Raw genomic sequence first — 16,640 nt, 5'->3', positions numbered from 1 at the left:
GTGCTTTATATCAGTTAACTTGCTCAATCCTCCAAACAGGTCTGTGAAGTGACTTACATTTTAAAAGACAAGGGGGCAGGAATGTAGAGAGAGGTTAACAAGCTGCTCTGAGTTACTCAGATAACAAGTGGCAGAGCTGGAACTCAAATCCTGGGTTTGATCTGGAAACCTCTACGCTGTTCAATAAAGCTTTCTCCGGTGATGGAGACGTTCTCTAGCTGCACTAATATGGAAGTTAATAGCCACATGTGGTTATCAGGTTCTTGAAATGTAGCTAGTACGACTAAGGAACTGAATTTTTAATGAATTTAAGTAGCCACATGTGACTAGTGACAGCTCAGTGCTGTGCTGTCTTTGGGGGTCATTAACTTATCCATCATAATTGAAGCCTTGCGTGTGGACATGATTCCCCAGAGATATATTGCAGTGGATTTTAATCTTCTGTGGGTTACATTCTCTATTTGAGAATCGGATGAGAGCTATAAATCCTCTCCCCTGCATGTGTAATATAACAATTTCAGAGATCCACAAAACCTAGGCTCCCCAGGTATAAAGCTGGAAGAGCAAGAAACCCAATAAAATGTGAACTCCTTGAGCATGGATTTTTCATCTGTTTCATTTACTACTTTGTATTTGGTATCTAGATTCTCGAACAATGCCTGGCCTATAGTTGGTATCAGATAATTTATTAAATGAGTGGCTGAATGAGTCCTGGAAACATTTTAGGACCAACCAGAAGAAGAGTCCATGAAGTTCCCTAAAAAAGAAGAGAAAAACAAAAGTAGGATAAAATCCAAGAAAGAGCAGAGGGTTTTGTCATAGAAGGCAAGAAGGGTGAAGTTTAAAGAATGGGAATAATCATCAATGCCAGACCTGCCTGGGTGGTCAAATGAGGTTAGGATGTAACTATTGTCATTGGCTTTGGCAGTAACAGAGGTCCTGGTTGACCAAACCAAGGAGGGGTAGGGGTGTGGTCCAGGTTACAGTAACTAATTCATGAAATCAATGGTGAGGAAGCAGAGGCAGTGAGTGTAATGTCCAGTGGGTCTCAGTCCTGGTTGCCCCCCAGGATCACTGGGAAGCTTTTAAAAAATATGCATTCCTGGACAGGTTCAGACTCTGACTTGGTAAATTTGGGGAGGGGGCCAAGGAATCTGCATAGAAAAGCTCCTAGCTTATTCTGATACAGTTTTTTTTTTAAAAGTAATTTAGTTTACTGATTGCCTTAGGAGCATTAAAATGTTTTAAAGATGAACGATTTTAAATTACATAGAAAAACCAATAAATGAGACATGCCTGAAATAGGGAGATAAGGATTTCTTCTTTGTTTATTAATAACTGCTTAATTATCACAACACATTATATGCAAATCTCTGATAGAGTTTTGATGGAAGTTTGGCAGTCACCAAATAGTGCATTCTTTCAATAAAATATGGCCCTGAAGGGATGGAAGGAAACATAAAGGAGTTGAGGGAGAGATTTTTTTTTTTTAAAGACAGAGACATGGGTATGTTTAGAGGCAGAAGAACTATTAAATAGAGAAGCATTAGTGAGTTGTAATGAGTTAAAAGATATTTAGCTGGATTCTGAATCCCTCAGTCTTTGACCAGCTACCCACCTTGCTACTTGTTCCCAGGGGAGGCATTAAGCAGAAGCAGTCCTGCTACCTTTGTAGACAGATCATTAATCTTCACGCAGAGCATGTTATTTTCTAAGTAGTATTTGAGAATATTCAGGTATGTTGCGTAAGAAGCTGGCAGTCATTGGCAGTGTCCCAAATCACATCCGTTTACTTATCGTCTATTATTAGACTTTCCTATACCCGCTTGCCAGATGACAAACAGAAACTATTCTCTTTTATTCTCTACTTACAGGCAACCTGCCTTTCTTCCCCCAGATGCCCTTCCTCTTTAAACTGAAATGGTAGATGCTAGAGTCATTTCTCAGGCGGATATAATTCAACATGAAAACCCAGCCTTTTATCAGTGACAGTGCGACTCTACTTTTCACGTCAGTGGCTCTCAACATTTTTTATCATAAGGTTCTCTTCTGTTAATTTCCTCCCATGTATTGGATGTTTCAAAGTATTTATCTGCCAAACTAACTGGGAATATTAAGTACAATTGATGTCCAACATTTCTGGTACACCTACCAAGGCCCAAACGTGGCCCTAGACGCTTTCTATAGATGATTTCTACCGTTTCTAATCCCCACTGCAGTCCTTAAAGGCATGTGGTGTATACCCATGTCTGACACTTAGAAAAGTTAAATAATTTGCCCAGTATCACTGTGCTAAGTGGCAGAACTTATGTCTTCCTGACTCCAAATCTTGAACTCAGATATTGGAAAATAGGCTGAGAGAGGGTAAGGGACTTGGTCAAAGTTATAGGGCCAATAAGAAACAAAGCCAGGCGAACCTTGGTTTGTCTGTCTCCATGCTATTCTACTACATCCACTACTTAATTTCTTCCCCCACTTTAAAAAAATTTTTTTATTAATTTTTATTGGAGTATAGTTGCTTTACAACGTCGTGTTATTAGTTTCTTGCTGTACAGCAAAGTGAATCAGTCATACATATACATATCCCCCACTTTTATTAATCAGATATTTATCAATCAAAGCCACTCTAGGGGCTTCCCTGGTGGCGCAGTGGTTGAGAACCTGCCTGCCAATGCAGGGGACACAAGTTCGAGCCCTGGTCTGGGAAGTTCCCACATGCCGCGGAGCGACTAGGCCCGTGAGCCACAATTACTGAGCCTGCGCGTCTGGAGCCTGTGCTCCGCAACAAGAGAGGCCGCGATAGTGAGAGGCCCGCGCACCGCGATGAGGAGTGGCCCCCACTTGCCGCAACTGGAGAAAGCCCTCGCACAGAAACGAAGACCCAACACAGCCATAAATAATTAAATAATTTAAAAAAAAAAAGATTCTCCCCCGCCACCTTTAATTCCCATTAAAAAAAAAAAAAAGCCACTCTAAGCTTTTCAGAGCTTCTAATTAGCATAAGATAATTGGTATTAACACACTAGATTGCTCTGATTAGAGCCAAAAACAAAGAAATGTGAAAAATGAGTGCACAGCCTTAGTGTGGGTAAATGTACAGGTTCCATTAGGCTCTGGAAATACTAAATGACATCTCGCATAGCCCCATAATTGCTTGGAATCCCCTGAATCTCTCAAAACCCCTTCCGGGCTTAGGAGACCCCATTAGTGTTGTCTGGGCGAGAAAGAACTGTTTCTACTTAGGAAGCACCAGCTCAGAAAAAGTGCCAAATTTAGTTTCCCTAGGAGTGAAGCTGTACTTTGCATAGGGCAGAAGCACACCTTCCTGCTGGCTTGTGGGTTTAGGCTGAACTTCCTGCCAGTGCCCGGAGGTGGGGCAGGGAGGAAGGGAGACGAGACCAGTGGAATCATGGGAATTTACCCAGCCTGCCTTGCGGAGCTTCCTGCTAGCTCGGTAGCCTGTGAATTTCTGCCTCTGGAGTGTGCTCTGCCTCAGATTACAGTGGATTTTTCCCAGCCAGGGTTACTGGTTCAGTGTGACCTTCTAGGATAAGCTCCCAGCACTAGCTTGCTGGCAGAGAACAAAACCAGGACTCCAGATTCGGTTCGCTTCAGCTGGTTTCCCTCCGGAACATTCCGGGGTGCACAGAAGCGCTTCCCCACCTTATTTAGTAACACAGTGTGCTTTTTCAAAATTTAATTGCTACAGTGGTTTTTATCAGCAGCTTGAATTTGCAGCAGGAGGGATTTTAGTCATCCTCATGCGTTTTCTAGCTCTTTTGGGGGCAAGGCAGACGGTTGCTTATACAACTTCCCTTCCTTGCAGTGTTAAGTGACTTTCAGTCATCTAGTGCCCAGGCTAAGTCATTCCAAATCGGTGTTTGGAGTTTCTTTTCAGACTTTCTAAGAGACGTTTTCATCCGTGAGCGCCCTCTGCCGGACTTCCTTCAAGTTCTTCTCAACTTCTTTAAGCCGTAGAGCCGGCACTGGCCACCTGTTCCTCCAAGGCCTTGACTGAAATGGAGTGGTTGTGGACGTGGCCCCTGACCTTCTGGCCTTCCACAGTCCTCTACAAGCACCCTACCATGGTGATGGCTTTTCTGCGTGACCTCAGAAGACCGGCAGATTCATTTAGTGAACAGGGTGAGCTGCCCAGTGTCCAGGTGGTCTGTATCGTTTGAAAAGGCTCATATAAGAGAGGAACTGAGAGTTTTTGCGAGAGAGCAAGGCCATGTCTGAATCTCTGGGAATTCTGCTCAACAACGATCATTTCATGGGGTTGGGTGGAGCGGGAGTGGTTGGCGTCTATCTCATCTTTAAAGAAGGTGGGAAAAAAAGTCCTGAAAATGGGAGGAGAGAGGACCAGGCTCCTTTGGGGGGTGGGGAGCCAGGGGGCTGTCTAGAGGAGGAAGGAGCCCATGCGTGCTGCAGCTGTTGCTGCTGTGGAGTTACCCGCAGTTCCTCCTGTTACACGTTCTCCTCTCCAATATGTTGCCTGAAATCCCCCAGCAGAAGTGTCTACGACCTGCGCCCCTTCATCTTCCGGTGTTGCTGCATCGCAGTGCTCAGGGAACACTTGCGCCTCCTAGGCCGGGGCTCCTTACGTCCCAGCCTTCTAGCACAGTGCCTGGTATGTGGTAAATGTTTGGTGAGCCGAGCTGAACCAGAATGCCCTCTCAGGATTCCCTGCCGGTCCAGTGGTTAGGACTCTGTGCTCTCACTGCCGGGGGCCCGGGTTCAGTCCCTGGTTGGGAAACTAAAATCCCACAAACCACACGGAGTGGCCAAATAAATTTAAAAAAAAAAAAGCCCTCTCTTCTCAGTTCTGCTCATCCTGAATCTGTTCAAATTTCAAGTGTCAGCAAAAAAACCCTTGCTGTTGAGATGGTCTTCTCTTACCAGCCCCAGAAGGAAGCGATCTTTCTCTGGTCTATGTTTCTGTAGCTTTTAATATTTACTTCTAAGAGTTATCATTTTCTACTTTTAAATGTAGTTTAAAATTATCGTTTATATTGACTCTTACTTTCCAGATTGTAAACACCTTGAGAGCAGGATCCCTGTCTGATTCATGGCTTTATTTTCCATGACCCACAAAACGATGACTTGCACGTAATAATAGCATTTGTACAACAGTTAGTATGTGCCAAGCAGTATTCTCCATACTTTACATATGTTCATTCTTTGATTCTTACAACAGCTTTACATTCTTTAATCCTTACGACAGTAAGAACTATCATAACATCTATCTCCATTTTGTAGGTAAGGAAAATGACTAATAATTTGCTCAGGGTTGTGTTAAGTAGGAAGTGGAGGAGCTTGGATATAACCTGAGGCAGCGTATTCCAAAGTCTTGACTTAACTTGGATGCTGCCTTTTGACATATGTGCACATAGAGGGCATTGTAGAAATACTTGTTGAATGCATGCACGTTGATATTTCTTAGTTATTTAGAACCAATAAATCATTTGAAGGTGATCCATTGTTAACTTTCATCTCCACCCTCTGAACGGTTTTCTAAGCAATGGGAAGGCCAGAAGGGGGCGCCAGAAAGTTGGTTCTAGTTTTTGTTTCAGAAGCTGGGCGGGTTGGCCTCATTCAGGTTCTGGTTTGGAAGTCAGCAGTGCCATCTAGTGAGATAACTTGCTAAAAACAGCTCAGAATTATTTTTCTGAAACTCTGGTACTTCTCATTTAGTTCTGGGAGCCCCTCTATTAGCTTTACTTTAAGCGTTGATTGCCAGAGGGAGGGTAGGGTGAGAAGGAAGCACAGCCCGTTATAGATAGCTTAAATGGAGTCCAGTTTGATCTCTTCCGTGAAGAGGCTGTAATGCTGATTGTGGTCATTGGGTTGGTTGAGCCCCTTTGGGTGTTAGATAGTGAAAAACACTGGGTTCCAGACAGCCCTCCCTCCTACTTCTCCTCACATGTACTGCCAATGGTGTAGACTGGTATTCCTCTCTCTCGTTTTTTTTCTTTTTAAATTATTATTATTGTTGTTATTTTGGTTTTCCTCTCTTGATGCTTGCCTCTGGAGCTGAGTCTGCTGTGGAATTTGAGTCCCAGTCATCTGTGGGTTGCCTACTGTAGTCTTAACACCTATTCCAAGTTGTATAGAAGAGGGTGCTTGATACATATGACAGGTCAGTCCCAATGTAAGAAATCCCATGGGTTAGCAACACAGCAGTATAATTTTGTTATAAGGAGTTTTTAAAAGACAAGTCTATGAGACCTTGCAAAGAGGGAATGATGAGTAGCCACATGTTCTCCACAGGGAATGAGCAGCAAAAAAAAAAGTGCTTTGTGTAGAGTAAAAGAAAGAACACAGGATTGTGTGCACACTTGGTTCTGCCAAGCAACTGGAAGCTTTGTGTGTGGTGCTGTTCTGATTTCTGGCGTGTGTGTGTGTGTGTGTGTAGGTGCATGTTGGTGTATTTGAAAATTTGATGTAAATTGCTTCTAAGTTCATTTACTTCTTGCTGAAAAATCAGAACTTGAGAGCATGGTTGTAAAGTCACGTGCTTCTTTGGTGGCGAGTGTACGGTCACTGGGGCGGGCACTTACCCTACAAGATTGTTCACAGTTTGCCATCTCCTGGGGATCTAGTCTAAGGAGTGTACTCTGTAGAGATCAGTGCTTTTTATGGCTGTGGACAATCCACCAGAACAAGGGAACAAGTTTGGTTGTATTGGGCCTGGGTTACAGTGACACTTATGATAATAGGAATTTATTATTAATGGCATCTATGCCAAACAGGGGTTTGCTAACTTTTTCTGTAAGGGGCCACACAGTAAATATTTAGGCTTTGTGGGTCTAATGGCCTCACTACTGCACTTATTCAGTTCTGCCTTAACTGCACAGCTCTGCCATTGTAGCAAAAAGGCAGCCCTGGTTAGTATGTAAATGAATGGGTGTGGCTGTGTTTCAATAAAACTTTATTTATGACATAATTTTGAATTTCATATAATTTTCACATGTCATGAAATATTATTATCATTTAAAAAATGTTTATTCCCAGCCATTTAAAAAAGCAAACACCATTCTTAGCCCACGGGTGCTCCAGATTTGGCCACGGGGCTGTGGCTTTACGACTCTTGATTAGAAACCTGGAGTACTTAATAATTAGCAATTAATAAAAATTATTTGTTCACCAGCTTTATGTTCAGTTAGTGTCATAAAGTGTCTGAACAGCTTTTCTTTCTCTTGAGTAGGATGAATGAGTGAACTGTTGAATTCCACAGTCATTTAAAGTAAGCACTTCAAGAACTCTTGTGAGCTGAAGCTCTATAATCTTCGTGCCTACAGGGCTTTAAGGAGTGGAGGGACTCCACCTTCTAATCCCTCTTTTGTCCCTCACCCTCTTCAGCCTTCCCTGGAGGCGGGGAAGCAGGCCAGGTGGCCCCAGACTCCATCAAGTCTCAAGTCTTTCTCCTGCTGGAATTCCCTCCCGCCCACACCCCTCCCCTTCCTGCCCGCAAGACTGCAAGCCAGCACCTTGAGTGTCTCAGGGGAGGTGGAAGAATGGGATTATTATCCTGTCCTACAGATCTAGAGGCCCAGGTACAGAGAATGCCAGAGGCATTCACTCACAGAGACTGTGTGGCCTGGGAAGAAAAAGGTGATAGGTCAGGATCTTCCTCTTGTGCTTTAGGCGTGATGGGTGGGGTTTTCACCAAATGTGTGTCTCAGTTCCACCGTCTGGCAGTATACCCTCTGTGTAAACCTACCCGGGGAACATCTACCTTTAAGATGTTGTAACCCCGTTTCTCCATTGAGCTGAAGTCTAGATGCTCTCCCCCAGGGTTGAGAAAGAAGCCGAACGTTAACGGTTCACATCCTGTCTTTTCTCAGCAGCCAGCAGAGCAGCCATGACGATGACTCTAGCAGGTTCCTGAGTCCTCGGGTGCGGGAAGAAAGGTAAGATCATATGAGGAGGGAGAGGATGGGAGCAGCGATGACAGGGGGTGCGGAAAATGTTTGAGGAAGATGGTGCTTCTGCGGCGAGCGAGAACTGTGGGAAACTGCAGAGAAATAGGGGCCCGCCAGACCTCTGTGCTCAAACACGGATTGGGAAGAGGATGCTTCCCCTCGACCCGAGAGGGGACCGATTCTGAAGACTTTTGGTGTTCAGCAGGGGGAGAAGTCAGTGCGTGGAAACCAAGTCCGTTGGGAAGATGTCAGAGTGGACTTGGGACCTGAGGCACACTCTGAAGGTTGGGTACGGTGTGGAGCGGGAGGGGAAAGGGTATTTTGTGTCCGAGGAAAACGGCGTGGCCGGGCATGCGTGTGTGGCATCAGAGTGGTACCTGAAAGGTGGGTTCGCCTCTTGGTGGGTGTCAACCAGAAGATACAACCAAGCCAAAGATGGGAAGAAGGAAGGAGTTATCCCAAGGCAGTGTTTCCCCAACAACAAAACTGGGGAAGTTTTAAGCTAAGGGTATTCATGCGTATTCGTGAAGGGGCTTGAGCCGAGGAGAATTCAGCATGGAATTGGGACAGAGGTCGGCAGAGTTCAAGCGTTAGTTGATTGACCTGAGGAGGGTCAACATCATCCTTCCGCCCTCCACCTGGGTGGGGGCACGTGGGAGTCAGCACCATCAACCTGTTAACTTCTCCCACCTGGTTGGGGTTTCTGTATCTGCAAAACAGCTCAAGGATACTGTTGTGTGTATTCCTGGAGGGGGGATCCAGGACCCTGCCCCAAGGCTGCACTATTGTTTCTGGACTGTTCCTCTCCTGTCTCCTCCGTATCCCCTCCCTTCCCTGATTAGCAACTGTTTGAACCTGCCCGCTGTAACTCAGGGAAGGTCATGGAGGCTGAATGAAGCCTATTTCCTGTAATCAAGAAGTGGGGGTCACAGAAAGGCTTTTGTGCCCAGGAGCCCCACAGGGTCCTGCTCAGTATCACTATCTGTTTGCAAGATGACAGCAGAACACCAGGATTGGAGTGGATGGTAGGTGTCAGAGGTTAACAGAGAATGAGGTGGGGTGTACAGGGGGCCCTGAGGATACAGAGGCTCCTGGACGCTCGTTTGAGGCTCTGAGGTGGGACTGGCTAAACACTCAGGCTGTGGGCCCCAGGTGGCATCTGCTGCAGGTAGCGCCTCTGAATGGTAGACAGAGGGAGCTGTCTGTTGCAGCAAGTTAAGCTTCTGTGCCCAGCGAAGGTCGACCGCACTGACCTTAACGGAAAGGGGGTCTCAGCAGACATGCCACAGGGCTCTGCTTTTGGTCTAGCTCTGTTTATCATTTTTATCAACAAACCAGATGAAAATGCAGAAGGTACTTTTACCTCATTTATCAAACTTATGATGACTGCTCAGCTGAGAGGGAGTAGAGAGAACACCAAGGATGCCAGAACCGAGACTTAGTATTATTTCAAATAGAACAGTAGGTGGAAACAACACGGAGTATTTTAAAAAAGGAAATGTGCTATTATATATTTATACATTTATATTAGAATAGTTTCTTAAGTGTAGGGTTACCACAGGGAGCCTAACTTGACAGGATTTCATGTGGAAAAGAACTTAAGGGTTACTTTTTAACCAGCCAAGTATGAGCCAGTAATATGAAGCAAGTACCAAATGATCTTTAAAAGTCTGAATTCATTACTGGAAGGATGGAGCATGGATTTAAAAAAAAAAAAAAGGTTTCACTGTAGTCTGGACTAGTTTGACCATATCTGATGTACTACTCTCCATTCTTTGGAAATGATATTGATAAATTAGAGTTCAGAAAAGAATGATCAACATGATAACTATGTCATTATAAGGATTGGTTGAAGGAAAGGGGTTTAGCCTGGAAAAGAGAAGGTTTAGAATGACTATAGCAGCAGTCTTTAAATATCTGAAAGCCTAAGAAATAGAACTAGATGGTAGAAGTTACAGCGAGGATTTCAGCTCAGGATGAGAAAGAACTTTTCCATGATAAGAGCTGTACTGCCATGGAACAGGCCTTGTAAAGTAATGAACTATCTCCTCCATACAAGTGTTCGGGCAAAAGCTGGATGGTATGTCATGAAAAGGATTTCATCCTGGGCAGGAGGGTGGGACCTTCCCTTTATAGAGTTCTATGAGTTCTGCCCTAGTTCTCAGTTTTGTGCTTGTTACTAACCAAAATTAACAGTTCAGCTCATCAATTTAGGCGGAGGCACGGGGCCTCTAAGGGGCAAAGATTAATCACTCTTGTAAAGATGCTTTCATCAGTTATGATCTGATGGCAGTGCCCTCAGTCTCTAGAGTGGCCTTGGCTCTCTTTTCGGTGCTGTCTGGATTTCGACAACCATACTCTCAAAATTGGAAGGGTCCGTAGAGTTCCCCAGCAGAACTCCCTTCCCTGTGCTTGTGCGCCAAACATCTCTGGAAGCGTTCCGTCCATTTCTGATCATCATACCTTCAGCTGCCCCTCGTCTATCTGCTCTATGATTGGCAGCTCCTCAGCTCCCTCTGTTTTATCCCTGCTGCTTAGGGCATTCCTGGGAGAGATGAATAAGTGCCAAATTGTACATATTCTGCAATGCGTTTTTCCCAAGGCTGCTTGCTAACTGGAGAGAGCCCTGCCTTTTTGTTCAGTATTTGGGATTGTATGCTGATAAAAATTATATTCTAGCTCCTTCTCTGCCCACTCCCCCAACCAAGTGAAATGTTATGGAGGGTCTCCCTTCCAAACCTCTGCCCAGAAAAATCCTCTAAATGTCTTCCCTGGTCCTTTCTTCTCCCTGGCCCACCGACAGCCCCCTGAACTCGTCATGGTGGATGTTGGATAGTTTTGCACTAGCTCACCTTGGGCAGTATGGGAAACAGAGAGGGCGGGGCTCAGAAGGATGCTTCTTGTGGCGGTCCCTGTGGACCCCTCCCCTCGAAGCTCAGGACTGATGTGTGTTCACCAGGGCCTTTCTGAATGAATTCTTTTTTCCCTTCTCAGCCAGTGGGTTCTGCTGGAGAGAGCAAGTCCTCAGAGTGCTAATTAATCACTCAGCCCCAGCTCAGCACAAACCTTTACACCCTGCACCTAATCCTTCCTCTAACATGTTTCCACCCAATTAAGAGACTCTCTGGGGCGTTTTGGATATTACTCTGTGATATCCTGATCTAGAGCAAGTGTGAGATCTGAACCCTGGGGAGATTTTCTGCGGGGGTGGGGGAATCTGGTTTGTGCCCTTTGCTCTTGGCCCAGTTTGATGGGCAGCACACCCTGCTGTTACAGCGGCATTCCCCACACTGGCCAGGCCTTCCTGGACAAACGGATCATCTCATTTACTCTTTGCCCCTCCCCTGGGAAGCAGGTAGAGCAGGGTTGAAAATGGTCAAGTATGAAATGGGTAATATGGACCCTTTTCTGTGGCTCCTCCTAATTCTCCAAATCATGTGGTCAATTACAGAATGAAGGATCGTTTCATAGAGCAGGCAAAAAAAAAAAAAAAGTTTGATTTCTTCTGGTTTGTTTTTGGTTTTGTTTTTTTAAAAAATTTATTTATTGTATTTATTTTATTTTTGGCTGCATTGGGTCTTCATTGCTGCACGGGGGCTTTCTCTAGTTGCGGCGTGCCGGCTTCTCATTGCGGTGGTTTCTTTCATTGCGGAGCTCGGGCTCTAGGCGTGCGGGCTTTGGTAGTTGTGGCACGTGGGCTCAGTAGTTGTGGCTCGCGGGCTCTAGAGCACAGGCTCAGTAGTTGTGGCACATGGGTTTAGTTGCTCCGCGGCATGTGGGATCTTCCTGGACCAGGGATCAAACCTGTGTCCCCTGCATTGTCAGGCAGATTCTTAACCACTGCGCCACCAGGGAAGTCCCGATTTCTTCTGTTTTAAAGATCAAAATTATAACCCTTTATTGCGAGATAACTTTCAACTGGTTAAATAAAACATTGATTTTTCTTTTTTCTTGTACAAGGTTCAGAATGGATGTAATATTTAGAGACAAATAGCTACTCTACTGTAGTCTAAAAACAGTCCACAGGACTTCCCTGGTGGCTCAGTGGTTAAGAATCTGCCTGCCAATGCAGGGTACATGGGTTCGAGCCCTGGTCCGGGAATATCCCACATGCACTGGAGCAACTAAGCCCATGCACCACAACTACTGAAGCCCGCACGCCCTAGACCCCATGAGCTGCAACTACTGAGCCCATGTGCTGCAACTACTGAAGCCCGTGAGCCTAGAGCCAGTGCTCTGCAACAAGAGAAGCCACCACAATGAGAAGCCCGTGCACTGCAAGAAAGAGTAGCCCCCGCTCACCACAACTAGAGAAAGCCCGGCGCGGCAACAAAGACCCAGTGTGACCAAAAAAAGGAAAAAGAGTCCACATTACAGCAAAGAGGGAAATGCCTCAATAAGATATCCAAACTTAAGGGCTTCTAAGAATTGTATTTTTCCTCATTCACATCAATTTCTGTCCCGAAGGAAAAAAAGTCTTTGGGTAGGTGAGTGCAAGAGGCAGTCATTTCCTGGTCAGGTGTGCATCAGGGAGAAGGGGCAATTTTGGGAAAAGAATCAGTTTATTGGGAAGCAGGGATTGTCTCAGAGATAGGAATAATTCCCTCAGGTTTCTGGTTGAAAGCAAAATAGATCTAACTTCCCCAAAGTGTGTATGTGTGTGCGATGGAATTTGGGACACTAATCCATTTTCATGCTTCGAGGTGAAGTCACGGGTACACTTACAAAGCACTAGTTCCCAGGTTCAGCCCAAACTGGAACTGCTGGTAAGGTTTCTGAGGTCCCCAGGTCTTTATTTATTTAGTACATTCACGCAGTGGCAGGACCTTTCATACAAAGCCAGTAGTGTAGAAAAAGGAGCTATTTTTACTAAGGACCGTTTATGTACAGGATGTTAGTTTCAACAGAACGTGGTCTCAGTTGAACAGGAAGCCTTTTCGTGGTAGGAAAATGAGACGTGGAGAGGGCTGGAGTGTAACTGAGGACCAAGGCAGGGCTCCATGCATTCACATACTCATTCCTGCGTGCGGGCATGTGTGCCACAAACCTTTATTAAATGTCTTCAACATGCTGGAGCCTGCCCGAGTCCAGGCTGCAGCATGAATAAGAGGCTTGCCCTCTGCCACGGGGCCCTGCGGTGTGCAGGAAAGAGTGGGAGTCTCTGTCAGCAGACCTGGTTTTGTCTGCCTTCTTCCATATTGACTGTGCATTTTTAAAAGCGTTTTCCTCAGCTTTACTGAACCTTAGTTTCCTCATTTGCAAAAGTCTTTTCTTGTAAAGAGTACATGAGATAACGTGTGTAGAATGCCTGGTACTTAGTAGGTGCTTAGTATGGTGGCTGCTAGGACTCTGATGGTTTTGGCTATCGTGAGTTTTTACTCTCACTGTCTTAGCAGATCTGTGTTCTGTCCTTGAAGAAGCAGAGACAGAAAGAATGTGTAGTATATTGATCATCTGCAAAATACCAGATATTGACCCTGAGGATAAACAGATTAAGGCATGGTATTTGCCCTCAAGAGCCTTCTTGTCTTATGGTGAGACATACCTATAAGTAAGCAAGTATAACGTAGTGTAATAATTGACAGATGGAATTTTGTCTAATAGAATTTCGTCGTAGTAGAACTAAAGAATTTGTTTACTAATGCACCTAATTTGTGCAGTGAATCTTGCATATACTTTTAAATAAAACCTCTCAACAGCCCTATCAAATAGATGCTATTATTATCCTCATATTAGAGTTTAGGAAACTGAGGCTCAGTGGAGTTAAGAAATTTGCCCAAGTAATGCAGGTACTCTGCTTGGGGCGAGGATTGGGGAGGAGGGAGGGAGAGCGCAGTGGTATCCAGAAAGACTCCACGGAGAGGGGGAGAGGGCTGTGCGTCAGCTGAGAGCTGCAAGGTGAGTAGGAGTCCGTCACATGGACAGCATTCCCAGGCGAGGGAACAAGATGTACATAAGCATGGAGGCGTGAGAAAGCAAGGCATGTTTAGGAACGGCAAATACTTCAGTACTGCTGCCGAGGATGTCCCAGGAGCAGGGGTAGCTAGCGAGCAGCTGGAAATCATCTTTGTACAGGTAAGCAGGTGCCTGATCATGTCACATCCTGCCATGATAGAGTGGCCCGTATTTATAGATGGGGGAAGTGAGTGAGGGATTTGGAGGAAGGGGCACCCAAGTCTCTCCCAGATATTCTTGTGAGAAAAATCCTTTTCATCCTAGTGTGAGAGATGGATTCAAGGAACAAACACTGGAAGCAGATAGACAAGGAAGGATACTCTGGCAATTGTCCACCCATTCGTTCCCTCATTGAATAAGGAATTTATTGAGCACATACTGTATGCTAGCTACTCTTCTGGGTGTTGGTGGCTACAGCTATAAACAAGATAACCATTGTTTCTCCTTTCACGGTGCTTACTTTCTAGTGAGGGAAGATAGATAATAAACAAGAAAACGTCAAGTAGTAATAAGTGCTATAGAGAAGATGAGGAAAGGTGAGGTGGTGGACCAAGGCTTTTTGGGACTACTGTGAGTTGGGAGGGAGGGACGGCTTACTGATGTGGTGACATTTAAGGTGAGACCAGATGGGCACATTTCTGAATTATGGTAGAAGAATAGAAAAGAGGACTTCTCTGTACCTCACTCTCCTCATCTATAAAATGGGTATAATAATAGGTCCTACCTCATAGGGTTGTTGAGAAGATTGAATGTGTATATGTGTGATGATTAGAACAGGAATGGTGCCTGGCACATGGCTAGCATTATATATGTGCTTGCTATTATTGTTATTAATAATAATGCTATTGTTACTAAAATACTGGGTAAAGCGGGAAGATTTGAGGAGCAGGGGTGGTAGTGAGTTTCATTTAGATGTGTGGAGTTTGAGCATGGAGCGTGCAGGTGGAGAGATACACTGTGTCGTTGGCCACACCTGTTTGAAGCTCAGGAGACAGGACTAAAACTTCTTGTTTGGAAATGAATATATAGTTGAGGCCAAGAGTCTTAGAATGAGCAGAGTTTAAGCAGAAGATAAGGGAAGGAGGAATTTGCAAAAGATTGCCCACTGAAGCTAGGAGAACTAGGGGACAGAAATATCGTAGAAGCAAGGAAGAAGAGACAAAGAGGGTAGAGATAGGTAAGAACTAAAAAGGATCTTCTGTAATGGTAATTAGGAGGTCATTGATAACCATAGAGCAGTTTTAGAAGAGACTATATGAGGGGAGGGAGGAGAGTCTGAACATGGGGATTTCATTCTAGACATTTGCTTGGGAAGAAGAGAAATAGAGATGGTACGCAGGGGTGTTTGGGGAGAATGTTTATTTTAATATAGGGAGACACAGCACATTTTTAATCTCAAGTAGAAACCGGTAGGTCAAGGATGAGAATTTTAAAGAGGACATCATTCATATATTCACTCAATGAACACTTATCAGTTATGTACTGTGTGCTCTACTCATCAAGTTCCCAGTCTTGTTGAGGAGACAGTGTTAACATACCTGAGTGTATAACAAAGAAAATACAAACTCGGATGTGTGTACTGAAGGATGGGAACATGGTGCCATGAGGGAGTGTATCAAATAAATTGGGCCTGGACTGAAGTGGGGGTGGGATGAGAGCATGGTGGTTGATCTAAGGCTAGAAGGATGAGCCTGAGATGGGAGGGAAGCAGTGAGACGAGACAGATGAGATGAGGTAAGATGAGAGGAGCTTGGTTGGCCACAACAAGGACTTGAGTCCTTTTTTTTTTTTTTTTTTAATGAAACTCTCTAGGAGTTAAGCCAGCATTTTATTTATTTATTTATTTTTGGCTGTGTTGGGTCTTCGTTTCTGTGCGAGGGCTTTCTCTAGTTGCAGCAAGCGGGGCCACTCTTCATCGCGGTGCACGGGCCTTTCACCGTCGCGGCCTCTCTTGTTGCGGGGCACAGGCTCAGTAGTTGTGGCTCACGGGCCCAGTTGCTCCGCGGCATATGGGATCCTCCCAGACCAGGGCTCGAACCCGTGTCCCCTGCATTGGCAGGCAGACTCTCAACCACTGCGCCACCAGGGAAGCCCAGGACTTGAGTCTTTATGCTCAGAGCACTAGGAAGTCACTGGAAGTCTTTATTTTTTATTTTTTTTAATTTTTAATTTTCATTGGAAGTCTTCAGAAGGGAGCTGACAGAGTCAGATTTGCATTCTGTAAAGATTGCAGCTCGGAGAAAGGATGCAGAGGATCAGCTGGGGCAGTTGGGAGGCTGTTACAATAGTCCAGGCAAAGGACTGAGTATTGGTAGCTTGGACTTAAAAAAAAAAAAACAGTAGATGAATTCCAGATAAATGTTGGAGATAAAATGCCCACAACGTGGTGATGCACCAGACGAAGGGTGTAAGAGAGAAGGGAGGTCTCCAGAGTTGGTCCTGGGATTCCATCTTGCCCTGCTGGGGAGTGCCTCTGCTGAAAGATAAGGAAACGGGTTTGGAGGAGGCAAGAAAAGCTGGACCTAGATCACAGGTGAACGGATTAGCCTTGACTAGGAGAGAATAGTGGATGTGAGTGCAGGTGCGTTCACAGGTGATGTGGTAGGGCAGTGAGGAGGTTAATCGCAGCAGCACCTATTTTCTCTGTGTAATAGGAAAAAGGATCATCTCCGAAGATCAAGGAAGGTGAATGGGAGCAGTATGAGGCTGGGGCGTCATTAATTTGGGGATTTCTTGTATCACCTCTTCTCTGACTAGCTC

General features: G+C 45.1%; 1 protein-coding gene across 6 annotated transcripts in view; it reads left to right on the top strand.

Moving 5' to 3' along the window:
* The window catches only part of GRAMD1B (GRAM domain containing 1B), a 196,896-nt gene that overhangs the window by 57,328 nt on the left and 122,928 nt on the right, over positions 1-16,640 (top strand). For 4 of the 6 annotated variants that reach the window (XM_082410865.1, XM_082410862.1, XM_082410857.1 and 1 more), the window contains one exon: positions 7,848-7,913. The exons of 1 other annotated variant lie outside the window; for it this stretch is intronic. Coding sequence is in view for 4 of the 5 variants with exons in the window: in XM_082410862.1 (XP_082266988.1) it covers positions 7,848-7,913 (66 nt within the window). In the remaining variant the exon portion in view is untranslated. The remainder of the gene's footprint in view (positions 1-7,847; positions 7,914-16,640) is intronic. One more of the 6 variants, XM_082410860.1, reaches the window with a different exon arrangement.

This window comes from Balaenoptera physalus (assembly GCF_965194825.1).
Source record: "Balaenoptera physalus genome assembly, chromosome: 10".
In the NCBI taxonomy this organism is placed as follows: Eukaryota; Metazoa; Chordata; class Mammalia; order Artiodactyla; family Balaenopteridae; genus Balaenoptera; species Balaenoptera physalus.
The sequence above is the reverse complement of the archived record's forward strand: the minus strand, read 5'-3'. Positions and strand labels throughout refer to the sequence as shown.